This window comes from Thunnus maccoyii, chromosome 20 (assembly GCF_910596095.1).
Source record: "Thunnus maccoyii chromosome 20, fThuMac1.1, whole genome shotgun sequence".
In the NCBI taxonomy this organism is placed as follows: domain Eukaryota; kingdom Metazoa; phylum Chordata; class Actinopteri; order Scombriformes; family Scombridae; genus Thunnus; species Thunnus maccoyii.
Window position 1 is genome coordinate 21,708,715 of NC_056552.1, and position 24,742 is coordinate 21,733,456.

General features: G+C 38.4%; 1 protein-coding gene and 1 long non-coding RNA gene across 4 annotated transcripts in view; one reads left to right on the plus strand and one right to left on the minus strand.

Annotated features, from left to right (window-relative positions):
* Nucleotides 1-24,742, plus strand: part of pemt (phosphatidylethanolamine N-methyltransferase) — a 70,434-nt gene that overhangs the window by 39,635 nt on the left and 6,057 nt on the right. The window contains exons 4-5 of the mRNA XM_042396597.1: nucleotides 1,896-2,041; nucleotides 9,183-9,294. Coding sequence (XP_042252531.1) covers nucleotides 1,896-2,041; nucleotides 9,183-9,294 — 258 coding nt within the window. The remainder of the gene's footprint in view (nucleotides 1-1,895; nucleotides 2,042-9,182; nucleotides 9,295-24,742) is intronic.
* LOC121886540 overlaps nucleotides 1,958-24,742 on the minus strand; it is a 58,939-nt gene continuing 36,154 nt past the window's right edge. The window contains exons 3-4 of one of the 3 annotated variants that reach the window (XR_006092769.1): nucleotides 23,804-23,871; nucleotides 1,958-2,037 (exon numbers count right to left, since the gene is read on the minus strand). This is a non-coding gene — a long non-coding RNA (uncharacterized LOC121886540). Of the gene's footprint in view, nucleotides 2,038-11,586; nucleotides 12,441-21,191; nucleotides 23,872-24,742 lie in introns of those variants that run through there. The other 2 variants (XR_006092770.1, XR_006092768.1) reach the window with 2 other exon arrangements.

Here is a 24,742-nt window from a genome sequence, read left to right on the forward strand (position 1 = left end):
GTGCACACAGGAGCAGCTGCAGCACAGACATTATAGTCTCACACACACACAGCCACAGCCACACACACACACACACACACACACACACAATTGGCCAAGAAAATTACAATCGGTGCATGTCTAAACGAAATCCAGGTACCTATTAAATACAAGCAACATTAAAACCAAACATCCTAGGAGAGCACAGTCAATACTTAATGAAAATGCTTTTGCTCATACAACACACAACCCTCACATCATCTGTCAGTGCAGACTGCAGTTGAGTGTGACGTCAGGGAAAGTTAAAAGCACTCTCATTAACAAGCAGTCTCTTTCTAGCTATACTAACACGCATACACGCACACTGTCGAGAGTTGGCAAAAGAAGGGACAGCTGGTTTTCAATAGACTTAAAAAATGAAATGCTTGATTGTGTCTGCAGTGTTTGATGTTTTTTGGGGGCTACCAGGCATAGTTTGAAAGGTTGAGACTTGTTTCCTGTTGGTTTACTTCAATGTAACCCCCAGTTACAAGTTTCACAGTTAAAAATATGATGAAGCTCTGAAGTCCACAACAAAACAAAGGTGCAAAGGTGAGGTAGTGAAAGAGTGACATTTTCCTGGTGACCCTGAAGGACAAAATGAAAATGTGTCTTTACTCTAAAGTAGCATCATGGTGAGTTTGTATTTCCATGCAGTGAGGTCACACTGCACACAGTATCTCAGGAGTCCCCTGGTCCCATAGTGATGACATTTGAGCCTTATTAAACTTGGAGAGATGTTGAGCCTACACACTATGGTGGCCCATTACTGGTGCTTTAAAAAAAATTTAAGCTGAATCTCTAAAAGGTCACAATTACGAGATTACCAGCCCAAGGATATAGCAAGTCTGATAATTGGACTCAATTCCCCATTCTTTTTCATTTCAGTTTTCAGTGGCTGAAAAAAATCAGGGATATAGACATCAATTCAAAGGCCTTTATATTGATAAAGGGAGGCTTCAATCACTGGTAGGAGAAGGCTTGTTCACTTCTACACCCACTAGTTCTTGTAAAGACAATAATATAATAATATAATAAAAAACACCGATATCTTAACTTACAATAACTGAGAAGAGACCTTGTGTAGTGTTGCCAAAAATGACACATGCATTTTCCACATCATAATTCAATGTAACTCTCTTTAAGTGGAAAAATTGGAAATTTCAATATACAATGCACAAGGTAAAGGTCTGTCTTCTGTTCTGACCATTATTTGCAAAAAGGCTCATTTCATGATTAGTCAGTTTGTGACGCTCATAGGAAGCTGACATTTTCTTTTAATTAGGTTGGATTTACAATGTAGTACAGATGTTCCAATGATAAAAAGAAGAAGCCTGCAGTCTAAAAGGAGGCTCTTGTTCACACAGGCACTGCTTTGGTAATATCTTTGAATTTAAACTAGGTCGCCAAGTTCTAGGAGAAGCTATTTGACTTCATTAACAATAGATTTACTGAATTAGTACTTCATGTGTTGCAATACAACAGCCTGACCATGACACTTTTTAAAAGTATGTCAGCTAGGATAACATTAGCAATGAATTAGTCTGATGAAAGTAGGAGCAGCTATTTTTTATTGAAGGTCAGTGACTATCACCCTTTTTTCCTCTGACCTTGACCATCCATATTCTCTGTTATTTCATCACTATTCCTCTGCTGTCTTCTCATTTCCTGTTTCCTCCCAGTCCTTAGAGTCCGTAGAGTTTCTAACACTCACTTAGTTCAGAGTACTTGCTGTTACCATTGAATCCACAGTAAAGGTCTTCTGCACACTTAGGTCCATTCAGTTAGCACTACTGATCGAACCTTGCTCAAGGTCTGGAGCATTTACAACAATGCACTGGTTAAATAAAGACCATTGTGATTCCTTTTCCCTGCAGCATGACCGTGGCAATGAAGGCCCAGGCCAGGTGGGAAGTGATGGACAGGACAGACATCTTCTATTCTGGAGTAGTTCTTATGGTGCTGGGCACAGTGCTGGTGGTCAGCAGCTTCCTGGCTCTGGGATTTACTGGAACCTTCCTAGGTAAGTATCAAACACAGTGTCAAATTTAAAAGGGGCAGTCCACTGATTTTATATGTCAAGGTCAATTTAGTCAGAGAGAGTACTACTCAGTTGTACAGTGACAACACCAGAGTAATTTGGGCTTGGGCTTCGAGATGACAATTTTTCTTTTTTCATTATCATGGAATCTGCACATGATTATCAATTGAATTAGCGCATTAACAAGGCACGTATTTACATAGTTTTTCTTTGTTGTTTTTGTTGCAATGTTATTGATGGCATGATGAGCAATTTCATCATAGTGGGGTTTTTCTAGATTGCTATAAATGCAAGACAGCCTTCATTTATTTTTTGTTTGAAGAATATCAGAAGAACTCGACTTTATAACGAAACCTACGCTCTTGCCTGTAATAATTAAATCTGTCAAGGCAAGTTTATTTCTATAGCACATTCATACACAAAGGCAATTCAAGGTGTTTTTCATAGCGCGTTAAAAACATTTTTTTTAAAAAGCATACAGTAAATATTAAATGCAAATTAAGAGGGTAGAAACCTTTTGAAGGAAATTGAAAAGATAAGAACAGAAACATAAATACAGGATAATGGATACATTTATTAAACTAAAGATGCAATATATACACCCCCTTGACAGCAGAAACATTTCTGTCTGACTTACTTGTTTTTTTAAACAACATTGATAAATCTGTTTTAGCTGGGTAACTGTTTATATACCCCCACATGATTTCCACTGCAAAATTATCTGAATACATACTGACTTAACACATTTGAAAGTGTGACTGGATGGAAGAATATTTCTTTTTGACTTTTCTGAACACCCATTCTTTACAGGATCATTTACATTTATTCATTTGGCAGATGCTTTCATCCAAAGAGACATTTAAATGAGTATCAGACTTTGAGAAGGTAGTTCACTTTTAACCGAAACAGATTATTTAATAGAATTGAATTCTTAATGAATTCAATGGCAACTGAAAATCTTTATCACCAGTGATTTAACTTCTCACCTCGTTGCAATGATGTAGAAATGTTCTCCAGAAAGGTTTCTGTATCCTTTTCTCATTTTTTCTGATGCTCTACTAATGAAGGGATGGCAGTGGGGCCTAAAGGTCGAGGGTTTGAGCCCCAGACAAGGCAAAGTGAAATAGCAGCCCTTGTCCCTCCATAATTACCAATACTGAGGTTGCCTTGAGCAAGTCCCTTAACCCCCAACTGTTCGAGCTGGTCAGTGGCCAACAGATCAAACAGTGTTTTTTTCAATTTTGAGCACTGAAGTTGGCGTTTGGGAACAGTATGTGAAACAAAATAATCTAACCTGAAAAATTCCACTTTCTAGCTTTCACCACATCTCACTGTGTTCGTCAGCGAATGAAGGATATTCATTCTATTTTTCTTAACATTTATTTATTTGACACTTTTAATTTTTTAATAAGATGCTGCAGCCCACCAAAAGCCATTTCCTTGTAATTGCAATAAAAATCATTCTGACAAGTTCTTTGGGTAAAAAACTAAATATGCAATTTCAGTTTATTCCTGTTGACTCAAACAGGAGTAAACATCGTCACACATGGTAGACGCAAATATTTTCTCATCTGCATCTGACACAAACATGTTTGTTTTCCTTTGTTGTGCCGCTGAGTACAGGCATCGATTCAAATGAACACGAGTACGACATTGCCATCTTGGCAAGTGCTGGTATTAAGTTTCTAGGTCAGTCATTTCAGTGAGTCATCTCCGAGATCCAGACTGTGTCTCAGTTCCTGCACCATCATTGCCCATCAGTGCACTCAGATGCTCTCAGTCTCCACTAATCCCCAACTTTGCCCACATGGATAAATGAGGCATCAGGGGCAGCAGGAGATGACAGGAGTTGACCGAGTAAACTAGTGAGCTTCTGTTCGCGTCTGTCCTTCTGCGATTATTTGGAGCAGCAATGTTAAAATCTATAAAGCAGAAAGCAGAAAAGTGAAGTTTCAGAGTGTCACTGGTGAGAAGCACCACAAACCAGACTAATACACAGGTTTCCCAATAAGATGTGAATGCAGATAGGTTGCAGAAAAAAAGAGGACAAGTTTTTGTGCAGTAAACTGCTCAAATTGCAAAAAGAATACACAGAAAATGTTAAATATCCCAAGAGGGAGACATGACTTTGCAGCACAGAGTAAATATTATATGCATCCGGTGGTTCATTAGGATGTACACTCTCAGCTTCTCTATTGTTCTATTAGGATGGCTAGACTGTACCCACATCATGCCAATTTACAAACTGAGAAACTTAACCAGGTCAGTTGGAACGCTGCTCATATGCCATTTTATCTGTGAAAAGAATAAAAATGTGGGTGACCTGCTTAAGACAAAAGAAGAGAAACTTATCAATGTAGCTTGACTAAGTCTTGTCTGAAACTCAAGTGTAATTAAAATATTTATACATATGTGTGTTTTTGTATAGTGAGTAGTCAGACCTGGAAAACTAAATGTCTCCAGATAATTTACACTCATCTGATGGTCAAGGGCCTGAAAAAGCTTTATGTTAAATCTGAGACGTTTAAGAATTCATTTACAGAATATTCAAAAACCAGCCCACAAACTAAATTGTATTTCTTTTTGACAGATGTTCACATCTTGAAATTATTTTATTTTAGATGAAAGGTGTAAAATTTAAAACTTAAAACAGCTATATAAAAGATCATCTGTAACACTTTTTTGTTTGCAGGTATTAGTTTCCTTTCCTATAGGTGGCGCAGGTTGACTTGTGTAGAACTGGTCCAACAAGGACTAAACAGCTCCCCCGCTGGAGAATCATATGCCTATAAAACATGAGTAAGTTTGTAGGCCAGTTTCATCAGGTACTTTGCATGAAAAAATGAAAACATTTGGGAGCTTTGGAGCTTATCACTGGCCATTTTTACACAGCTAGCAGTGAGGCCTAATCATGATGGTATGAGACTGTCAGTCTATCTGACACTTTAGTCCAGAGCAAGATCTTGATAGTTGTCATGCCATCTATGCCACCAAATCTTCTACTCATGGTAGCCAACAGTTCTATCCTAGTGTTTGTTTTGTTTGGCCCTCTTCTATAGCACTACCATATGGACAAAATAAACACTATACTCAAGAAACACCAATTAGGAAATGAGCACAGTCAGTCATGCTCCACATAAGATGAGCCCTTCACAATTTGGACACTGCAAGTTAGTGCCAGCCTAAAATATCATGTATAATCTAAATATGTTGTAATCTGATAGACATATTGCAATGAAATGTTCTGAACACATTTATGCTCACAAGTGGATAAACTCTTTTATTCGCATAAACCCATGACCTTCCCTGAGCATTACCCTCAAGGCCCACTTACTAGCTTTTTCTAGAGCTTTCAACCATATCACATGGTCTTCATCAGCATATAGAGTTTGATCAATTGTCATGTAGATGGGTCTGTTGACATGTGAGCCTAATAACTGTTATGATTTTTATCCATAGTTGTTCAGGACTATTTGTCCATGTTTGGCTCATCTTTTAAGCTAACACTGGTGGTGTAGCTCCAGGAGATTTATTATGCACAGACACTAATTCATATTTAATGCTGGGTTATTTAAGAATTGTGCTGCATATCTTTAGAAAACAATGGATTCAAAACAAAGTATAAATTGTCTGCTACTGACCCAAAATGTTGAATGTAACAACAAATAAATGTCTAAATAGCATCTATGCTTTATATCACCCTCAATGCACCTGAAACCCTGTTCTGAATTGAAAACAGTTCTACAATTTTAAGAACCCAGGTTATTTTTAAGGTTGAGTCTTTTATCAGTACTTTTATACATTTTGGTGTAACTTATGGTCACGCTGCAGCCTCTCCTCTATGTCCTCTCCTCTGCTTTCTGTGTCAGCGTTCGATCGATGGCGGGGCTCAGCTCCTCCACACACACACACACACACACACACACACACACACACACACAGCAAATAGCAGAGCAGAGCTGCCGCAGTTGAGACAGTGAACCAGGCGAAGTGAAAGATAATGTTTTACTCGACTTGACGACAACTATGTTTGTTACTGAGTGCAATAAAACCTTTGTGAGTAAAAAGCCAGTTAGAGTAATTTATCAAAACACCTGTTGAACAAGCATAAACATGTAAAAAAGCGATATTTTCATCTGCTTTGCCTGCAGTAGCCCATCCACCACTGGTATGTTTTACACAACCGCAGCACCCTATTTAAGCTAATAGCGAAATGTTATGAACAAGCTAAAACAAAAGCTGTTTAACTTAGTTTGTGATACATGTTAAAATTGTGCAAATTCTTGTAAATGTAGCTACTAGCTGAGACAAACCTCCTCTTCTCTATCAGTGGTACCTGCAGGTAGTAAATCACATCAGCAGCAACAGATACTGTATGAACTTTGGACTTCTCATTAGCTGTTTCCAATGTAATAATCTAGAAAATATTTTACTTATTTATTTATTTTACTGTTGAACTTTTATTTTAAGTTACTCTTATGTGTGTGTGTGTGTGGGGGGGGGGCTGATTTTTATACTACACCACAGTCTACCTGCACTCCAGTTCTTTTCCACTTTCTCCTAATGTGGACACACACATGCTGGAGGATACGGCCTGTGGGTGTGTGTTGTGATCTGATGTGTCTTCTTCGCTCTAAATTAAGCCCTTTGAGTCACCGTGACCTGATGATTCAAACGGATGGCACGGGAGCAGAAACAAAGATCCGAACACAATCAAATTTACACAGGGTGCTAAGGTGTCAGCCAGCTGGTCAACCATAGTGCTGTCACTACTCCTCAGTGTTGCCCATTTTCATAACCACAACGAAACAACAGTGACGCAGGTACATGGAAAAAAAAAAAATTGTTATGCTTTTGCTTTCAGATATGAATGGGTTACCTGTCACTTTGGAGGTCAAAAATGAGGTTAACATATTGTTCTGAAGGCCAGTTACAGCTGGTTTTCTATTCAAACACCTAACACATTTGTTTATATAATCTCTTTTTTATCCCACCCTACCTGCGGCGTTTAAAAAAACATCATGAAAATTGTTATATAACTTGGGCATTAACAGCCCCTGTTTGACAGAAAACAGGGCCAGCAACACCACATGTGTAATTCAACAGGTCAGTTTTACCTACTGGAAGCCTGTGTATGTGTGTATGTGTGTATGTGTGTGTGTGTGTGTGTGTGTGGGTGTGTGTGGGTGGGTGGGCAATGAAGGGAGGAATAAGGGAAGTATATGAATGTTCATGTCCTGTTATACTTAAGTCCCAAAATGGGTCAGATTATGTGCGTATGTGTGTGTTTTTGTGTGCGCACAATACCGGGGGAAGTTATTACATAGCAAAGTGCTCAGGTTACAGTGAGCGGTGTCCTAGTTCAGCAGCCCCCAATGTTTTATTGGCTTAAGACCCCCACTACACAAGTAAGCACACAAACACACATTTTTTTTTAATATCCAATTCTTGTTTTACCACAAGGTTGCAATATCAAAGAAATATGTTCCTCAAAATCAAATTGAAATTCATTCTATTCATTCATACTATTGGCTAAGCAATCAGTATAAATATCATTGGTGTTTGCTTTGACCACAAAATTATGAACAAAAAGAATAAATTTAAGTTTCATTTTATATTTTAGATACAAAATTGTCCAAGAAAGTGACAAAGGCTAAATTCAACTTACATGAAGGCTTTTATGATTTTGAGGAGGATGCTGTGTATATGTGTGTGCCCAACTAAAACCATGCAAACTGTGGCTTTTGTGCCCTGGCATGAGAGTAAAGCTTTTCCTTCTGTGTCCTATGTGCAGTGGATGCCTATATATTCTTTATAGCTATATTTTTCATCAAAGACTTGATGTGAGATTCGTATGATTTGTTTGTCAGAGCCTAAAAGCAGGTGTCTCACACCAAAAGCCATCCTTCCATCAGTGTTTTGTACAAAATTTCATGGAAATCTATCCAATAATTGCTGAGGTATTTCAGTCTGACAGTGGTGGATCATTTCCATCTCCAGAACCACACTGCTAGCTTGACTAAAAACAAGCTAGACAAGCTAGACTCAGTGTAAATACAGTAAGTGCTAATGTTAGCAAGCTAGGCTCACCAGCATCCGCTTTCTGAGTGGAATACAAACTTAACAGCATGAAACGTCTTAAAACTTGCTGTATAAAGACAGACAGCTTTATTCAATAATGATTGAAAGCCACTGAGCTTGAAACAGAGAGTTTATACAGTATTATAATCAGTAGCACACCGCAGAAGTTGACAGCTTGTCTCCTAGCAATGCAGGCTCTCAATTATCAGCCACATGCCAAGGGAGACGCCCACCTGGATGCTTGAAACATAGACATTGTGTCCAATGATACAGTCTGTCCAAAAATGTTTGAATCCTGTTTTGAAAAATAGGCACAATAGCTGCAGGATCATTAAAATATATAGTTCTCCACCCAAAAGTGAGAAAAATTCAAATTTGGTTCAACTTTAATATTATCTGGCTCATGTCTTGCTTCGTGTGTTGACACATAATCAAAGTTTCACCTTCGTTTTCACATGAGGTCATCTCAATGCGGTCATGTTGTTGACATCAGTAGCAGCCAGGTGATGGTTGAGCAGACAGTGTAGCATTAACATGCCTGTGTGGTGCCAAAGTCGCGTTCCCTTTGGCAGTACATTCAGTCTGAACTGAATGTCCCCTGTTCTTCTGTCAGAAGCATGTCAAAAGATGATCATCACAGTGAGTCAAGCTGGCCAAAATGCTTCTGATTAGAGTTGTACAATCAAAGTTTATAACTAGGTATCAATGTTGTTGATATATCATGGAACCATGGCAACAGTGTGAGGTAGTCCACCAAGTTTGGCTTTGAATTCCTGTCCACTTTTGATAGACAGGTGGCAGGACTCACATTTGGGACTATTACACCTCCAGAGATGTGCTTCTCGCCAAGTGAATGCTAGGATAGGATCCAGCCTCTGAACACTGAACACGAAAAGCGGCAATTAAAAATTAACAGAGTTTTGTGATGAAATGCAGTGTTTGTGTTGAATAGAGCCAAAATCCTCACATCTCAACCAGTTACAGCATTAACGCGCTGTGTGTGTGTGTGTGCGCGTGTGTGTGTGTGTTTGTGATTTTCCAGGTGACTACTTTGGCATCCTGATGGACGAGAAGGTGACAGGCTTTCCCTTCAACATCACAGAGAACCCGATGTACTGGGGCAGCACTGCCAACTACCTCGGTCTGGCACTCATGTAAGTGGGAGGAAAACAGGTCAAGTTCATGAATATATCTGTTGTAAACGAGCATACTTTGAAGTCTCTGCAGAGGTCTGAAATTAACTTTAGTAAATGATAACAACAATCAGCAGGAAGATATTTTTTTTACCAGGTTTTTTATTAAACATTACCTGAGGAGTTGTTAACACATAAACAAAATTAAGGTAAAGAAAAATGCCACAACCTGGCTGGCAAAGTGCTGATGTACATTAAATGATGCTCTAAATAAAGTGAGAGCATGCAGAAGTGGCATAGATAATAAGCTGTGATCTGTAAATGAAAAATGTTGTTTTCTCTAAGTTACAAATCACTTCCCTCATGAAAAGGTGGGGAGGTAAAACTTAAATGTGTGCCTCGTCTCTATGACAACTGTGACCACATCACTCGCAGCCCGGTGTGCGTAGTTGCTAGACGAGCGCCTCAGGGTTGGCGAGCCTGCTGCTGATAAAAACTATTAGCCCCCCACTCTTCCTCACACAGAGCTACGTGGACTCCATCCCTAATTTTCCTGCCTCTACAGTCATTTTTGTTGTGACTAATTTTGACCCATTTTCTCTCTGTTTTGAATTTAATTCACTTTTAGTTCTGTATCTTCTTCTTCTTCTTCGAGTGATCAGGCCGATGATGGCCTCATTTCCCTACAACCTCCTCTCTCTGTAACTCACTTGTGTCCCTCCAATTACTTTCATCTCTCTCTCTATCCCTCTTTTATTCCGTCAGTTGAGAAACAGTAGCGACCTTTCCTCAACATGTTCTGCTGTCTCCAGTCATCATCCTGCTGTCCCTGTGTCTTTGTTCAAAGGATCTACAATATAACAAATAGAAGCTCTAAAAATAGTTCTGTGGTTTGACCCTTAACGTTTGAATGGACTGTATCCATTGCTCTAATAATGCTCTAATAGTGTTCACATCAATCAACTTGTACAAGCACACGAGAGATTTTTACAGTGCTTGATGATTACAGACATCCCAATTAGTATTTTGTTTTTCAGTGAATGCATTATGTGACTCCTCCAGTATTTCCTACTTTCTGAAACATTTGCAAAGACTTTTTTGAAATTTGACAAAACAAACTAAACTCAAGATCTACTTACCTGCCTGTTCTGGTTCATCAGCAGGTAGAGATTGCTCAGTTATTATGGAGGACTTGACTTAAAGACTTCTTGTTGGCTTAAAGGTATAGTTTGACATCTTGGGAGATTCATTAAGAGTTAGATGAGAAGATTAACACCACTCTCATATCTGTGTTTTAAATATGAAGTTAATGGCAGCAGCCAAATAGTTTAGCTTAATTAAGCATAAAGACTTAAAATGGCGGGAAAAAGCTAGCCTGGCTCTGTCCAAAGGTAACACAATCTGCCTCACAGCACCTCTAAAGCTCACTAATTAACATGTTATATCTTGTCTCTTTAATCAGTACAAATACCAAAGTGTAGATCAACATGTTGGTTTTTTACAGGAGGTCATTCCCCAGACTATTTCTTGGCTGGCCACAGTGACTTCCTGAAGTATTGCTGTCACTGTGAGGTTGCCAGGCAACAAGCAGAGAGTCCAAGAGGTCACTGCTCCTGGCCAAAAAAAAGTTTCAGCATGAAACTCCCCAAAAAACTACAACTGGTCGCTTTTACACTTCTATTTGTGTAGAGATTACACAAACAAGATATAACATATTAATTAATGAGATTTAGAGGTGCTGGTAGGTAGAATTTTCTGCCAGTCTAGCTGTTTCCCTCTGTTTTCAGCCTCTGTGCTAAGCTAAGCTAAGAGATTGCTGGCGGCAGCTTCATATTTACTGCACAGACATGAGAGTGGTTTGGATCTTCTAACCTAACTCTTTGCAAAGTGAATAAAGGAATCAAACTATTCCTTTAAAAGTTCAGCTTTTAAGTTCATTCCTGATCTTGGAAATGATCTTGGTTTGAATAATGGAAAACATCTACAGTTCTCACAACAGAGCACACTCCATCTGCTGATGAAGACCAAATGATATGTTCTAATGCTCCAGAGCAGACGAGTAAGTGGACATTGTTTTGTTTTTTTTAAATTACTGTTTCCAGATTCAAGAGGGAAGTGCTACATTCAGGAATGTTTTGAAATGTGCATTGCATGTAAACATTGACTTCTTTGTCGGCTTCTTCTCCTTTTATTGCTGCATTTCTAGCATTGGTACTAAGCAGCGGTGCGCACAACTCCAAATCTTAAGATTGTATCGGGTGCACAGTTATGATAAAGACTAAACAAACAAAACAAAACAACAGCACTCACTAATCCATCTTCTTGTGTTTTTTAATTGTAGACAGAAAATGAACACGTTTCAGTGTAAAGCCATCATCAGCGTAGAGAGCAAATGAAATATATGTGAGACCCAATAACAGGTGAGACCCAAAGTCTAATCAGTGACAAGACCATATAATTATACAATAGGATCCATGTGTGAAAACACATGTAGCCTCCACGAATGGAAGCGGTGTGGCCTCAGCAATCAACATGCAAGGCAACCAGTGTCACGAGCCTGAGAGAAACAACCTACGGGACTGAACGTCCCAGACAGGAGACACAGAACAAGCAACAATACAAAAACGGCAATGCAAATCAACCAATACATGAAGATGCCCATGAGCATTTCTAGCATTCCCACCACCAGCTGAAATGAGTATTCATTCATAACCTTTATTTAATCTCATGAGTCATTGAGGTCGTCCTCATTTACAATGACATTGAGTTAACAATAGCACAATAAATAATAGTAAGATAGTAGAACATTTATATATACATACATGGTAAAAGACAATTCAAACAATTGCAAGTTGAAATACAGTTATTCAATTTAAATTGCCCAGTAGAAACAAGTGTATCAAGCCTCAGGGTGTGCTGATGTTTATTCCAGGTGCTTTGGCCACAAGAACTAAAAGCTAACTCTCCCATTTCAGAATAGACACGTGAAACAGTAGCAAAAGCTATCACCTGTAATAAATCTAAGGGCTGAGTGGTTTACAGAGTCCAGGGGCTTAAATGTGAAGGTAAAGGCATGCCCGTAGATTACATCACCATAATCCAACACCAGCATAACTGGTCCGATCCTGATCCTCTTCTTACTACACATTGGAAAGGTGTCTCTGTTTCTGTAAAAGAAGCCGATTTTTTTGCCACAGTTTACCAACAGGGTTGTGCAAATGATATTTGAATGTAAATTTCTCGTCTAGCCAAACGCCAAGGCATTTGTATCATGTGACACTCATGCTTGTGCAATGCATGTGCATTTTTATGTGCATGCTGGTACAGTACGGTAGAACACGAGATACAAACTATTGAGGGACTTGCACATCAAAACATTGCTCTATTTTGCCATTGTATTATTATTTGATCATCTAATTGTATTTTTATACCCGCTTTTATACCTGCAGTGCATAAATGCCAAATTCCTTAAAAGTTAAAAGAAAAACATCTGAGAGTGACCAGTTATCTTTCAAACATGACCACAAGACTGGATACTCATAATTAACAAAATATTCACCCTGCGCACTCAACTACTAAAAAAAGCAGTCTCATTGCTAGAGTTTCATTCTAGTCATTGATCATTTTATTGCTGTTTTATTGGTTGCTATGCCAGCAATGCTCTGGGTGATTACTGTTGTCTTCTCTCATCTTTTCTTAATATGCACTTCACCTGTGTCATTAACCAAAATGTAAAAGATATAAAACCCTCAAGGACATTATTCACCGTGACTGAGAGTACTTCTATATTTCTGAAGGATCACACACACACACACACACACACACACACACACACACACACACACACACACACACACACACACACACCCCTTCCACTCCCCCAAGCCCCTCACTGTGCCAGACAGTTTCACCCACACATTAGACCACTTACTGTCTTTTTCTGTGTGACCTGGACAGGAGATTAGCTGACACACATTAGCAGATGCACTTAAACTGATACATGAACGTGCTGCTAAATAACTAAGATTGGAGCTAAAATTGCTGCATGACGTTCCCTTTTGTGGTTACATGGGTCATGTATTTTTGCATGGAGCATCACTCCAGAGAAGGTATTGCAGTACCAAACTCAAGTAGTCCCAAACACATTTGTATTTCTACAAGTCTGTACAGTGTTTTGTTTGGTGCACCTGCTCCCGTCAGCTCAATGTTTAAAGACAAATGTTCCTCACTGCAAAAACTTTATTTCATGCAGCTGAACACTTCGCTGAACACACCTATGGCCACGTCCAGACCAAAGCCGGCAGTGTGTGAGGGCTGTGGTGGGGGGGGGCGTGTTGTTTGAGGTACCAGTGAGACAATGAAATCACACACTGCCAGTTTCGGTCTAAATTGGAAAGTAGGTTATAACAAAAAATAATATATAATAATAATAATACTACTGGTCCCAGTTTTATTCCAAATAACTCTTGAATTGACCACTCGGGGCAGCAAAATTGCCTTATAATAATAATAATAATAATAATAATAATAATAAAGTTTCTTTATATAGCACTTCAAAACTTCAAAACAAGCAATTACGAGCAAGTGCTTTATAAGGCAGACATAAAAAGAAGGAAGAAAAGAATACAATGCCAGATACACTTATTCCCATATAAATAGTCTTATTTTTGTAAAAAGTAGCCTTGTATTTGAAACTCGGGAGGATTTCCAACAAACACCGGATCCCTGTTTTTTCAAACCCAGCAACACACTAAGACAGAAACTGGTCCACCCGAAAGGCCGCGCCCCCAAATACAAGAAAAGCAAAGTAGTGTATGCAGTCCAATGCAGTGAGGAATGCACAGACTTATATATTGGGGAAACTAAACAACCATTAAACAAAGGCATGACTCAACACAGGAGGGCCAACTCCTCAGGTCAAGACTCAGCAGTTTACACCTGAAAGATAAGGGACACTCTCTCAAGGACAACATACATATTTTGGATAGGGAGGACAGATGGTTTGAAAGAGGAGTGAAGGAGGCCATCTACGTCAAAGTAGAGAAACCATCACTCAACAGAGAAGGAAGTCTATGACACCACTTATCCCCCACCTACAATGCTGTCCTTCATCCCTTCCCAGGAGACTTAACAACTTTTCACATTTGGTCTCATGTGACAACTCCAACAACTGCTCTTTAAACTTGGCCTCAGATGACCCATAATGACTCTACTGACTGTTGTTATAACAGCCAGAGGCACTGATGAACCAAGTGGTGTCAATGACGTTGATAATGACCCCACTGAGGTTAATTACTTGGGACTTCCCACCAGTCAGTTAGAACTGAAGAAGCCCCTTGGATGAGAGGTGAAATGTCTTCAAGTACCTACAACCAAGTCAAGTTGCCCTAGATTCAACCCTCCTTGGATAACCATGACCTGGATGACTGAGAATCTTTATAGACAGCCTTATATTTGCTACTTAGTAGTCTTCAAAGTAGCCATAAGTGGCTATTTTGTCACAAATGCTACAGACAAAGAGGAAGCGTCTGTTAGCATTGCACCCAAAGAGGATTCATTGTGTCACGTTTTAAAAACAGATGACTAAAGAAAATAGTCTGAGAGAAGGAAGTCTATGACACCACTTATCCCCCACCTACAATGCTGTCCTTCATCCCTTCCCAGGAGACTTAACTTTTCACATTTGGTCTCATGTGACAACGCCAACAACTGTTGTTTAAACTTGGCCTCAGATGACCCATAATGACTCTACTGACTGTTGTTACAACAGCCAGAGGCACTGATGAACCAAGTGGTGTCAATGACGTTGATAATGACCCCACTGAGGTTAATTACTTGGGACTTCCCACCAGTCAGTTAGAACTGAAGAAGCCCCTTGGATGAGAGGTGAAATGTCTTCAAGTACCTACAACCAAGTCAAGTTGCCCTAGATTCAACCCTCCTTGGATAACCATGACCTGGATGACTGAGAATCTTTATAGACAGCCTTATATTTGCTACTTAGTAGTCTTCAAAGTAGCCATAAGTGGCTATTTTGTCACAAATGCTACAGACAAAGAGGAAGCGTCTGTTAGCATTGCACCCAAAGAGGATTCATTGTGTCACGTTTTAAAAACAGATGACTAAAGAAAATAGTCTGACTTGTCATATAGTTATTGAATCTTGTGTCCTACATGAAATTAAATTTTGCACATGCACCTGCTTTTGTCCTCTGCATAATTTTTTATTAATCCCTTGTGCGTGGGTATGAAATATGAATCTTGCATGGGAAAGGCAGAGTCGGCCAGAAACAATGAGAGCAACTAGATAAAGAAGCAGTTGAATTCAAATACACTGAATTGCAGTTGTTGAAAAATGCTGGCCAGAAATAGTATCAAAACTGGGGTTTGATGCAATGAAAATCTTAAGGATCATAACTTGGGGCAGTGCAGCAAATGCGTAAGAAAAATGTATGAATTTGAATAAGTTGTGCCCTGTCCACTTGTCCTATTTTCTCATACTACATCCCAGACCCCCTCCAGTTCACTCTACAGTGGGACAGTTCATTTATCCTATCAGCATAACATAACCAGAGTGATTAACAGTGTGGTGAATGCTGCCCTTGAGTTACATCATGGACCTTTATCATGTGTTGTGCTTGTGGGATGGAGCTGTATCTTTGAGCGAGAAAGAACAACGACGCTCTGACTTTCAAAAGGTCACAGTCTGCTCCGGGCCAAATCACGTCGTTGCGCTCCCCCTCTCTCTCCCTCATCTATGCTGTTTCTGTTCATCTGGGGCTTATACTATAGTGTGTATATATGTAGAATGTGAAACAGCAAAGACAGAGTTCAGTCATAAAACTGTAAAATGCATCTCAAGACAGCTTCATGGTCAAAGCATGTATTCGTGCCTACATTTGCCATGCCATGTTTACAGCATAGTTCTTGTGGTATGATTTCAAATTTATGTTTTTGTTTTGTTTCAAGTAACAGCAATAGCAAAGAGAGATGATACAATTATGTAACAACAGTGGTTTCGCTCGTGGGGAATTTTGGAATTCATTTAAAAGTATTTCTGTATACAAAGCTCCACAGAGCTTGCTGCATGTATCTCTGTTATGCCTGTCAGATCTGAGAATATCACACCCCTCAAGTCAAGTTCGATCCTGAACATTTTTATCCTGCACATTTGATCTTTTTGGGGTTGTTTTCTTATTGCATTAGATTTGTTGTTACTGCAGTGTACTCTATATGCATGTGTATATACTTTTAATGTATATGTAAATGGTTTTCTGTGCACATTGCATTTCACTCAGCATGTGTGCTATATAAACGTTTGTTTGCATGCACTTATCATTTAAAAACCATATCTCATGATGCATGTAAAGTTCCAGAGTTATGTTATCATCCACAGATATAGATATAGGGTTAAACACCAGAGTTCTCACCAGAATTTACCATCTTTTTTCCTGGGAAAAACACCTGCAGGAAACCCTCTGTACTGAAACAAAGTAGTCCTCTTCAAACCTCATTCATGCTATCACAACCTCCTACCTTTAAATGTGTTATTACAACAATGAAACTGGATCAACTTTTCATCTGCAGTACAGTAGGTTCTTCTAATTTCTTTATTCAGTAACGCTTTATTTTACAGGTCCTTTAATTTTATATCTCCTGGAAATTTTCCGTGTAATTTGCAGGTATTTAATAGTTCATTTTTAGGACATTTTACAGAGAGGGTGGTTCAATTTGGTACAAATTAGAAGTTAGTTAAGTTGGTTTAGTTTGTAAGGGTAGGGTCATTATATTTGGGTTTGTGGGTTTTTAATTTGCAAAAATATCTTTATAAGTTGACAATTCTTTATGTGGCACTTTTTTTGTTTTCAGTGTGTAGTTTTGTGTGTGAAACAATATATTAGCATATAAGGTTGTTTCTTAAAAGTTCTTAAAAGTCAGTTGGACACCTGACTGTTGTTTTAGGACAGACTTAAAAAACTGTGAACTAATCCTTTAAACTCATATAGGTAACTTTATAAACAAGCCTTTAAAGTCTTGGATAGAAAATGGCAACAGTATTGTCATTGTGATATACTTAGTAAATATAAGATGTTGAACTTTGAGGATTTAGTTTTATATTCAGATATTCACCTGGTGTTAATAAAATAACTCACAATACACATTTGCATTTAGTATTTATTGCATTTTGAAATGGTATTGTATTAATTGCATTAGTTGGACTGCACAGGGACTGCAGATGGAAATGAGCTAGTAGCTAAATCTAGTACAATAAATTTCTTCTCCCTGTGTGAGATGAATGTTTTCTTTTGTACATGGCCCCTGATAAATAAGTATAATAAACTCAACTAATGCAGAAATAACCTCTAGCCATTTCTATTAAGAATGTCATACATTCCCATAAAACCACAATTAAAACTGGTGATAAAATATGATTTATAAAAAAAACAAACAATTCTGTATGGTTGGCATTGTGGGTTTTTTTTTTTTCATTTTTGCATCTCAAAGAGGTGCTTTCAAGAGCATGATCTACTGAGGAATATTACCACCCAATCTAACACAGCTGAAAGAATAATATCTGAAAATTACACTTCATTTTATCATAAGTTCTGTTAAAATAACTACATTTATGGTGAGGAATCCTCATTTTCCCTAAAAACAAGTGATATATTCCTGGGCCTGTGTAATGTTGAATTGTAATCAATCTCGGAACCCCTCAGCTGTCTGTCTGACAACAATTTAGGCTCTAGGGGAAACGGCCAATATTTCGGGGCCTCCGATGTAGCCAACAGATATCCGGATAACGGATAACCAGGCCAAGACTTCCTCTTCCGTGTGCGGTTCGTTGTTTACAGTCCAACTGGCAATGCATGCAACCAAAGCCTGCTCAAACACGATTGGTCAATACTACTCAGACTACAAATAGAAACCAGAATTCTTCCAGTACCAAAATCTTGTCGTGTTGCCTACAGATTCTGCATTCATATGCAGATATCTGTTTACAGAGATTATATTGTAATAGACTTCGACAGAATTTCTACAGACCCAGCCATTACAGTGACAGATGGATTATTAATTAAGGTCCATCCCATAATTGATGTTGCGTATAAATATCCTTTTTCTTCTTCTCTGTGAGGTTTACACTTGGAAATATTATGAATAAATACAACCAAATGACAAGCATCTCTTGTAATGTGATACACAGCTACACTACACACACGTAGCTAATCTCTCACATCTAACTCACTAATTAATGACCTGTTCATCACACATTGAAGGCGACACCCAGGGAAGAGCTGAACTCCATATTTAGAGCTTTCCGCATTTGTGAATCTTAAAACCTGTATGTCAGTGTTTTCATAATAAATTGGAAATCTCCATCATCTCCTGGCTATACAGCACTTAAGACCATGGAGATTGTATTCTATTCCCTATTATTTGAGTAAATTGCACAAAATTCAAGCTAGAGTTGAGATTTCTCGCTAAACATGGTGCATGACCTTTATATTCTCTGGTGCACCATCACCTACTTTTTAAATCCACTGGTGGAAGATGTATTCAGATCTTATACTCAGCTGTGTAGGTGTCTTGGCAGGTGGTAATACTTTGGTTTCCATCCATTTTCACACATCACAACACAGTGGTGCTTGTTAACGGAGCTTGAAATCTCAGCGCCCGTTGTGTTAACTTTGGTCTGAGTGGTATTGATCAACAACACCGGTGAACCCCTGTGGTGCTGCAGCCGCCGGTGTTAAGTCAGTAACTCCTCCTGGAGGCGGTTCTTCCTCTAGCTTGTGTTTTTTCATCATAGTTGTAGCTCTGCATGGGTACAATTAGCTTGCTATTAGTGTTTAAACCTGTGTGCAAAATAGTCCCATACTGTGTGCAGTACATTCAAAATAGAGAAGGCCTATCCAAGAAGCTGTACAAAAACAAAGTTAAATAGTGTTAAATATATGAAAAAATATGATATGCTAATAAAAACATTAAAATAAGTTTAAAAATGGGAGGAAGTTTTTCATCTCCTGACATGTGTCTTCTAAAAGGTCCAGTTATCTAAGTCCATTATCTCTGACTTGAGTAAAACATGCAGTCAAATCAATTCACGACCAGACCATACCCATTAATATAAGACCTATAATAAGCTTCGAGCTGGCTGCTGATATGTGACAAATATTCCCTTTATCCAAGACAATTTTCTCCTGAGGGAGACAACAAAAATAACCTTGCCCTTGAAGTGCTCGGGATACCAGAGTATTGCAGCAGTGCACTATAGCCAGAAGAAATTTTAGAAATGTTAAAAACAGTGTAGAGATAGTACAGATTGCAGAGGCAAAATGACCTTGCTCAGAGGTGCAGCCAGACTCTCCTGTCTACATGACACACAGTTGGTACAGGGTGGGTCTTCATGAATTATTTACATGGTCCTACGGTAATTGACTTTCACTACATGTTGGTGCAATGATCCAAAAGATTTCAAGTTCATGCCCCCCATCATCCCCCCATTTTTTGTAGTTATTTCCATTAATAAGGACTGATATTTTGCATATGGACTTTTTTATCTACAATAGTGGACTTTAAAGACATGAACAAGACTTTTCAAATATGCAGAGGGGGAGCAGAACTGTGGAGTTGAAATGAGTTGGAAAGTATTTCTAGATATTTTGCATAGATCAGTGGGGTCGGCCCCAGTTACAATTGCTGTCAGTCGCATTTTCTGTGATACTCATAATGTTTCAACATACAAATAACCTTTAACAACACAAAAAGAAAACAAATGATATTTGATTTTGGGGGGTTCTGGGTGTTATTAAGCAGTTCAAGACATAAAGCCGCATTTCATTGTTGTAGCTGGCTGGGGTGGAGCTAGTTTAAATACTTCGTTTGCTATTGGATAGTTTAATCTATAAAAATGCATAATGTTATAGGATGATTCAAGTAAAATCTAGTTAATAGCTGTCACCTATACGTACGGAGTGAAAGGTTCGATATTTCCCTTTGAAATGCGGAGAAAAATGGAAATAGTAAAGTACCTTAAGTACTATACACACTAGACAGAGGCAACTTGTTTCCATCATGCTGGTGTTTCCCTTACCACTGGATCTACAAATAATGAAGACATCATGTTGTCTGTTTTTATACAGCTTTTCAGTCACACATTATCTGTTTGTGCTTTGAATACATTGAAGGGCAGTTGGGACAGCAGCAAGGCTCTCTGGAGGACTGGAGGCAAGATAGGATGATGTGATGAAAGATAAGAGCTGAAAGAAAGAAGAGATGTCCCTGTCCTTTGTATGTGTTTCTGCATGAGAAAGTTTTTCTTCAATCTCAGGGTGCTGGACTTTTCTATTTTTCTCAAGATAAAGGCAGGTCAGGTATCGTCTGAGTCATGTTAAGAAGTCAGAGTAACAGTGAACAACACGCCAGCACTTAAAGCGTAGGCAACCCGTCTGCTGCCTGTCAATTAGGAGGAATAAGGAGAGTGTGAGTTTGAATATATGTTATTAACCTACTTTCAGTTGAGGAACTTCTCTCGCCTGGTCTGAAATGTAGCAATGCAAGCTTATAAAGGATAATAATGGGGGTAAATATGATTTAGCTGTAATGTAGTCTACAGAAGCAATGCACGCATCAACTTAACCTGCGAAGCCAGTTTCATTTGCCTCATAGGAGTAAAATGGGTCAGAGTCATCTGCTTCTGTAGATGTTGAATGGAAATACTGCCACTTGAATTTCTCCACACAAATAAGTAGTGTCTGGATCATACTACTATGGCAATAAGTTCATAATGTTATCACAGTCATATGACTTATCATTTCACTCTGTACAGAGCCAAAGTCCTGACGTCACCTCCGGGCTAGCCTCTGTACAACTTGCTTCTATAACACAGTGTGGTTGAGAAAAAAAAGAAACTGGATTTTATTAAGTTGAAACCTTCATGATCTCAACAAAGTTCGACAACAATTTATTACCATACAAAAATTACAAAAAGCCGTTTACCTGCACAGCAGCACATGTACTTATGTCATGATAATTTGTTACTTTCACATGATAATGATGATCAACATTGAACATTGGTCCACCAACATCCACAATGGGGGATTTCACTGATATTGTCTTTTAACATCTTGGGACCATGTGGGAATTAACAGAACGTTGAATTTCTGGTTAAGGTAGCGAGTGATGTATTCGTTGACCCAAGCTTGTCAACATTTTTCTGTTGCTAGTTTTTCATTTATATAAAGTAGCTAGTTATCTATGTAGGAGGATCCCCATTGTTAATCCTGCCCACTAATTAGTGGCAAATGATTAGTCATTTGATTTTCCAGAAAACCAGCCATCAATAAGCAATAATCAGAAACACCATATTTATTTGAATCACTGAACAAATGGGAGATATTGGCAATTTAGAGGTCTGGAACCAGAGGAACAAAATCTGTTCAAATTCTTGTTTTAAATGTGATCAGTTTTATCTGATGTAATGCATAACAGTTGGGGGAAAAAGTCCATTTCATTGAATAGCTAATTGATTATGTTTAATGGGATTTACATGCTGTGGTATACTATATACATCAGTATCAGAAAATCTTTTTATTAATATAATATTTATTTTAATATAATAGTTATATTAATCTCGATTTGAGCCATATTGTCCAGTCCTACATGAAAACGATGGCAGTGACTAGTTGCTAATGGCTGCAAGAACTGTGAAGTTGTATGTCCATATGTAAATGTGTGCACAGATTTGTAAATGTGTAAAAGAATCTGTCAATGTGTACACATGTTTCTAAATATAAGTGAACTTTTGTGCGTGAAATGTGTCAGTAAGTGACAGTCGGAGGAAGAGAAAGTTCTTCAGTTCAACTGCAAAAAAGCTTTTCAATTGTCAGTCTTTTGTTGCACTCCTGCCGTGAGCATTGTCTGAGAATCACTTTTGGGAATTGTGTGTGCAGGGACCTTTATGCCCTGAATCAGCAGGCAAGCACTTCTCCCAGGTTGAACACTATCCAACAACCAGCTCTACCAATCCAAATCATCCAGCACATCACAGAGATGAGCATATGACCTACATTTTTCTGCAGACTATATAACTAATGCTTCGCCTCCAGTGTGCATGCTGTACATGCAAATGTGGTCAATTTTCAACAATTCAAGACATCAGTCACATCCTGTTCATTTGACATTTTCTATGACTACGTGTGAATACAAAACCTTTCAACTACTTCCTCAGGCCTCAGACAACAGGTAGCAAATTGGGGTTTTTTTTGCCCTTTTTGCTGTGAAATTTTGCAAACTTACATTCATTCCTAATAATGAAGGGCACATTTGACCTGGGGCTATATACTGTTATCCTATGTCTTATTAAAAAAAAATTAACTTGAGCAAATTAATTAAATCAGTGTCATTCTCCAAATACTTAGATTTTCACTCTGCCAGCATATGAGCATCTACAGCCTGATTGATACAGCCAGCACATATGGAAACACACAAACAGCGCACATTCATGTGCATAGATGCAAATTGCCACAAAGATTTAGATAACGGCATGCAGACTGAGACTTACAGACATGCGCAAGCTTGACAGATGCACAGAATGGAAAAATATATCATAATCCATATCAGGATTCATTTATTCAGTTGCTCATTAAATCGCACCAAACTGACAGCTGTTCCCTCTGATGATCGTTCCATTGCGATCTTGATCATCACATCATATAACAAATCATGTAACAGCGAAGTTTCAAAAAGTCTCTCCAGCATGAAGAGGACACCAAAAGGCTAACATAATAGAAGAAACATTTGTGATGTGAATTAGTAGCTGACAAAGGCTAGGACAAAATGTATCCAAAGAAGAACAGATAAATCTGGCATTTAATTCTAGTTCCGGGGAGCGTCACTCCGATTAATGTGGATTGTGTTCCAGTTTGGCAGAAGCAAGTCAGTCAACGGTCTGATCAGTTTTGGTTTTGTCATTTGTAATTATGAAGGTTTGTAATGTGGGTCAGTGGTTAAATAGATTACCATGTAAGGTCTGACTCATAATGGTGTCATATTGGTGTCACAATCAGTGAGATTCACTGAAGCCAGTGTTGTGTGTCAAATTTGAAGTCAACAAAAGCCATGAATCCAAGTTAATCACAGTTGTTACTGAGCTGGCACAGAAATCTAAAGTCACAGGAGCGTTTCCCAAAGACTCCTGTCTTTCTGCCATCAATATACAACATATAATGGACTGAATATATGGGCGTGTGCCCCAACACAATACAGAATCCCATAAGATGTTTCAGGTATCTTGAACATAAACAGTAAATGTCAGATTCGGTGTCAGAATCAAAGAGCAAGGACTTCTTTCAAGAGATGAAGGTAACAAATTCTAACAGGAAGTGCTGACTGACCTCCGATATTCAATCTCTGAACAAAAAGCTCCCAGTGTGTGCAGTCACATTTCTGTGGCGCCTGTGATTTTCAGAAAGGTCAAAGATAGCTGAAAGAATTGAAAGAAGTGATTTTGGAAGTCACAGGTAGTGCCAAACCTTTCATCACATGTCTTGACCTGGTTTGTGGTTCTTCAAGGAGGGAAAAAATGGACACAGCGTTCCACCTATGAAAATAAAAAAATAGCAGGATTTTACGCTATACTAGAAATTATTACAATTATTAACTAACAAAAAAGTCAACCTGGACTTGCCTCCCAGCCAATTAAAGGGTCAATTCACCCAAATTACACTGAAATTACATTACAGTACAAAAAGTACTGTCTCTCCCCTCTCTAGTGGTATCTTTCATTAAAATAGTTTTTGGAGTTTGCATTAGCAATTTCTAACATGTTAAATGCATCAGTATAAATTATTGCAAAACATTGGTCCGTTGTGCAGACGACAACAGTCGTCCACTGATCTACAGTGTGTAAACAAAATATAAATTTGCCCAATGAAGTCTAACCATGAAATGTACATGAAGATGAATTTAGCATATGTAGTTCATGACACTGAAAACAGAAACTAACTATTTACTATTCAATAGCAGAAATAAATTGCCCTGTAAGAGGATGAAACTACATGTTAATGGCACTAGTATTCAGAATGAACTCCAAACAGCTGTCACACAGAACAATGTATGAATGCTGTCATTATCATTTGCATGGGATCATTACCAAGGGTTGAACATAAGTTAAATAATTGGGGGGAAAAAATCAGAAGAACTGGGTTAGAGGATGGTTTTTCATATGAATGGCACTAGTAGTCCGATATAGCAAATACAAAGTGGAGCCTGATTACTAAAGGTTCAACATAAACAGGCACAGACTTGCAGCAAAACCACTGCATAATATAGTAAGAGAGTGATCTTTCCTATGAGTGGAGCTGCGATTAAAATACTGTAATGTAAGAACATTGTGACAGTGTTCGTAGTAATGCCAAGGTCTCTTCTTGCATTTGGTTGAGGTGTCCATATTGACTTGTCTTTGAGTATGA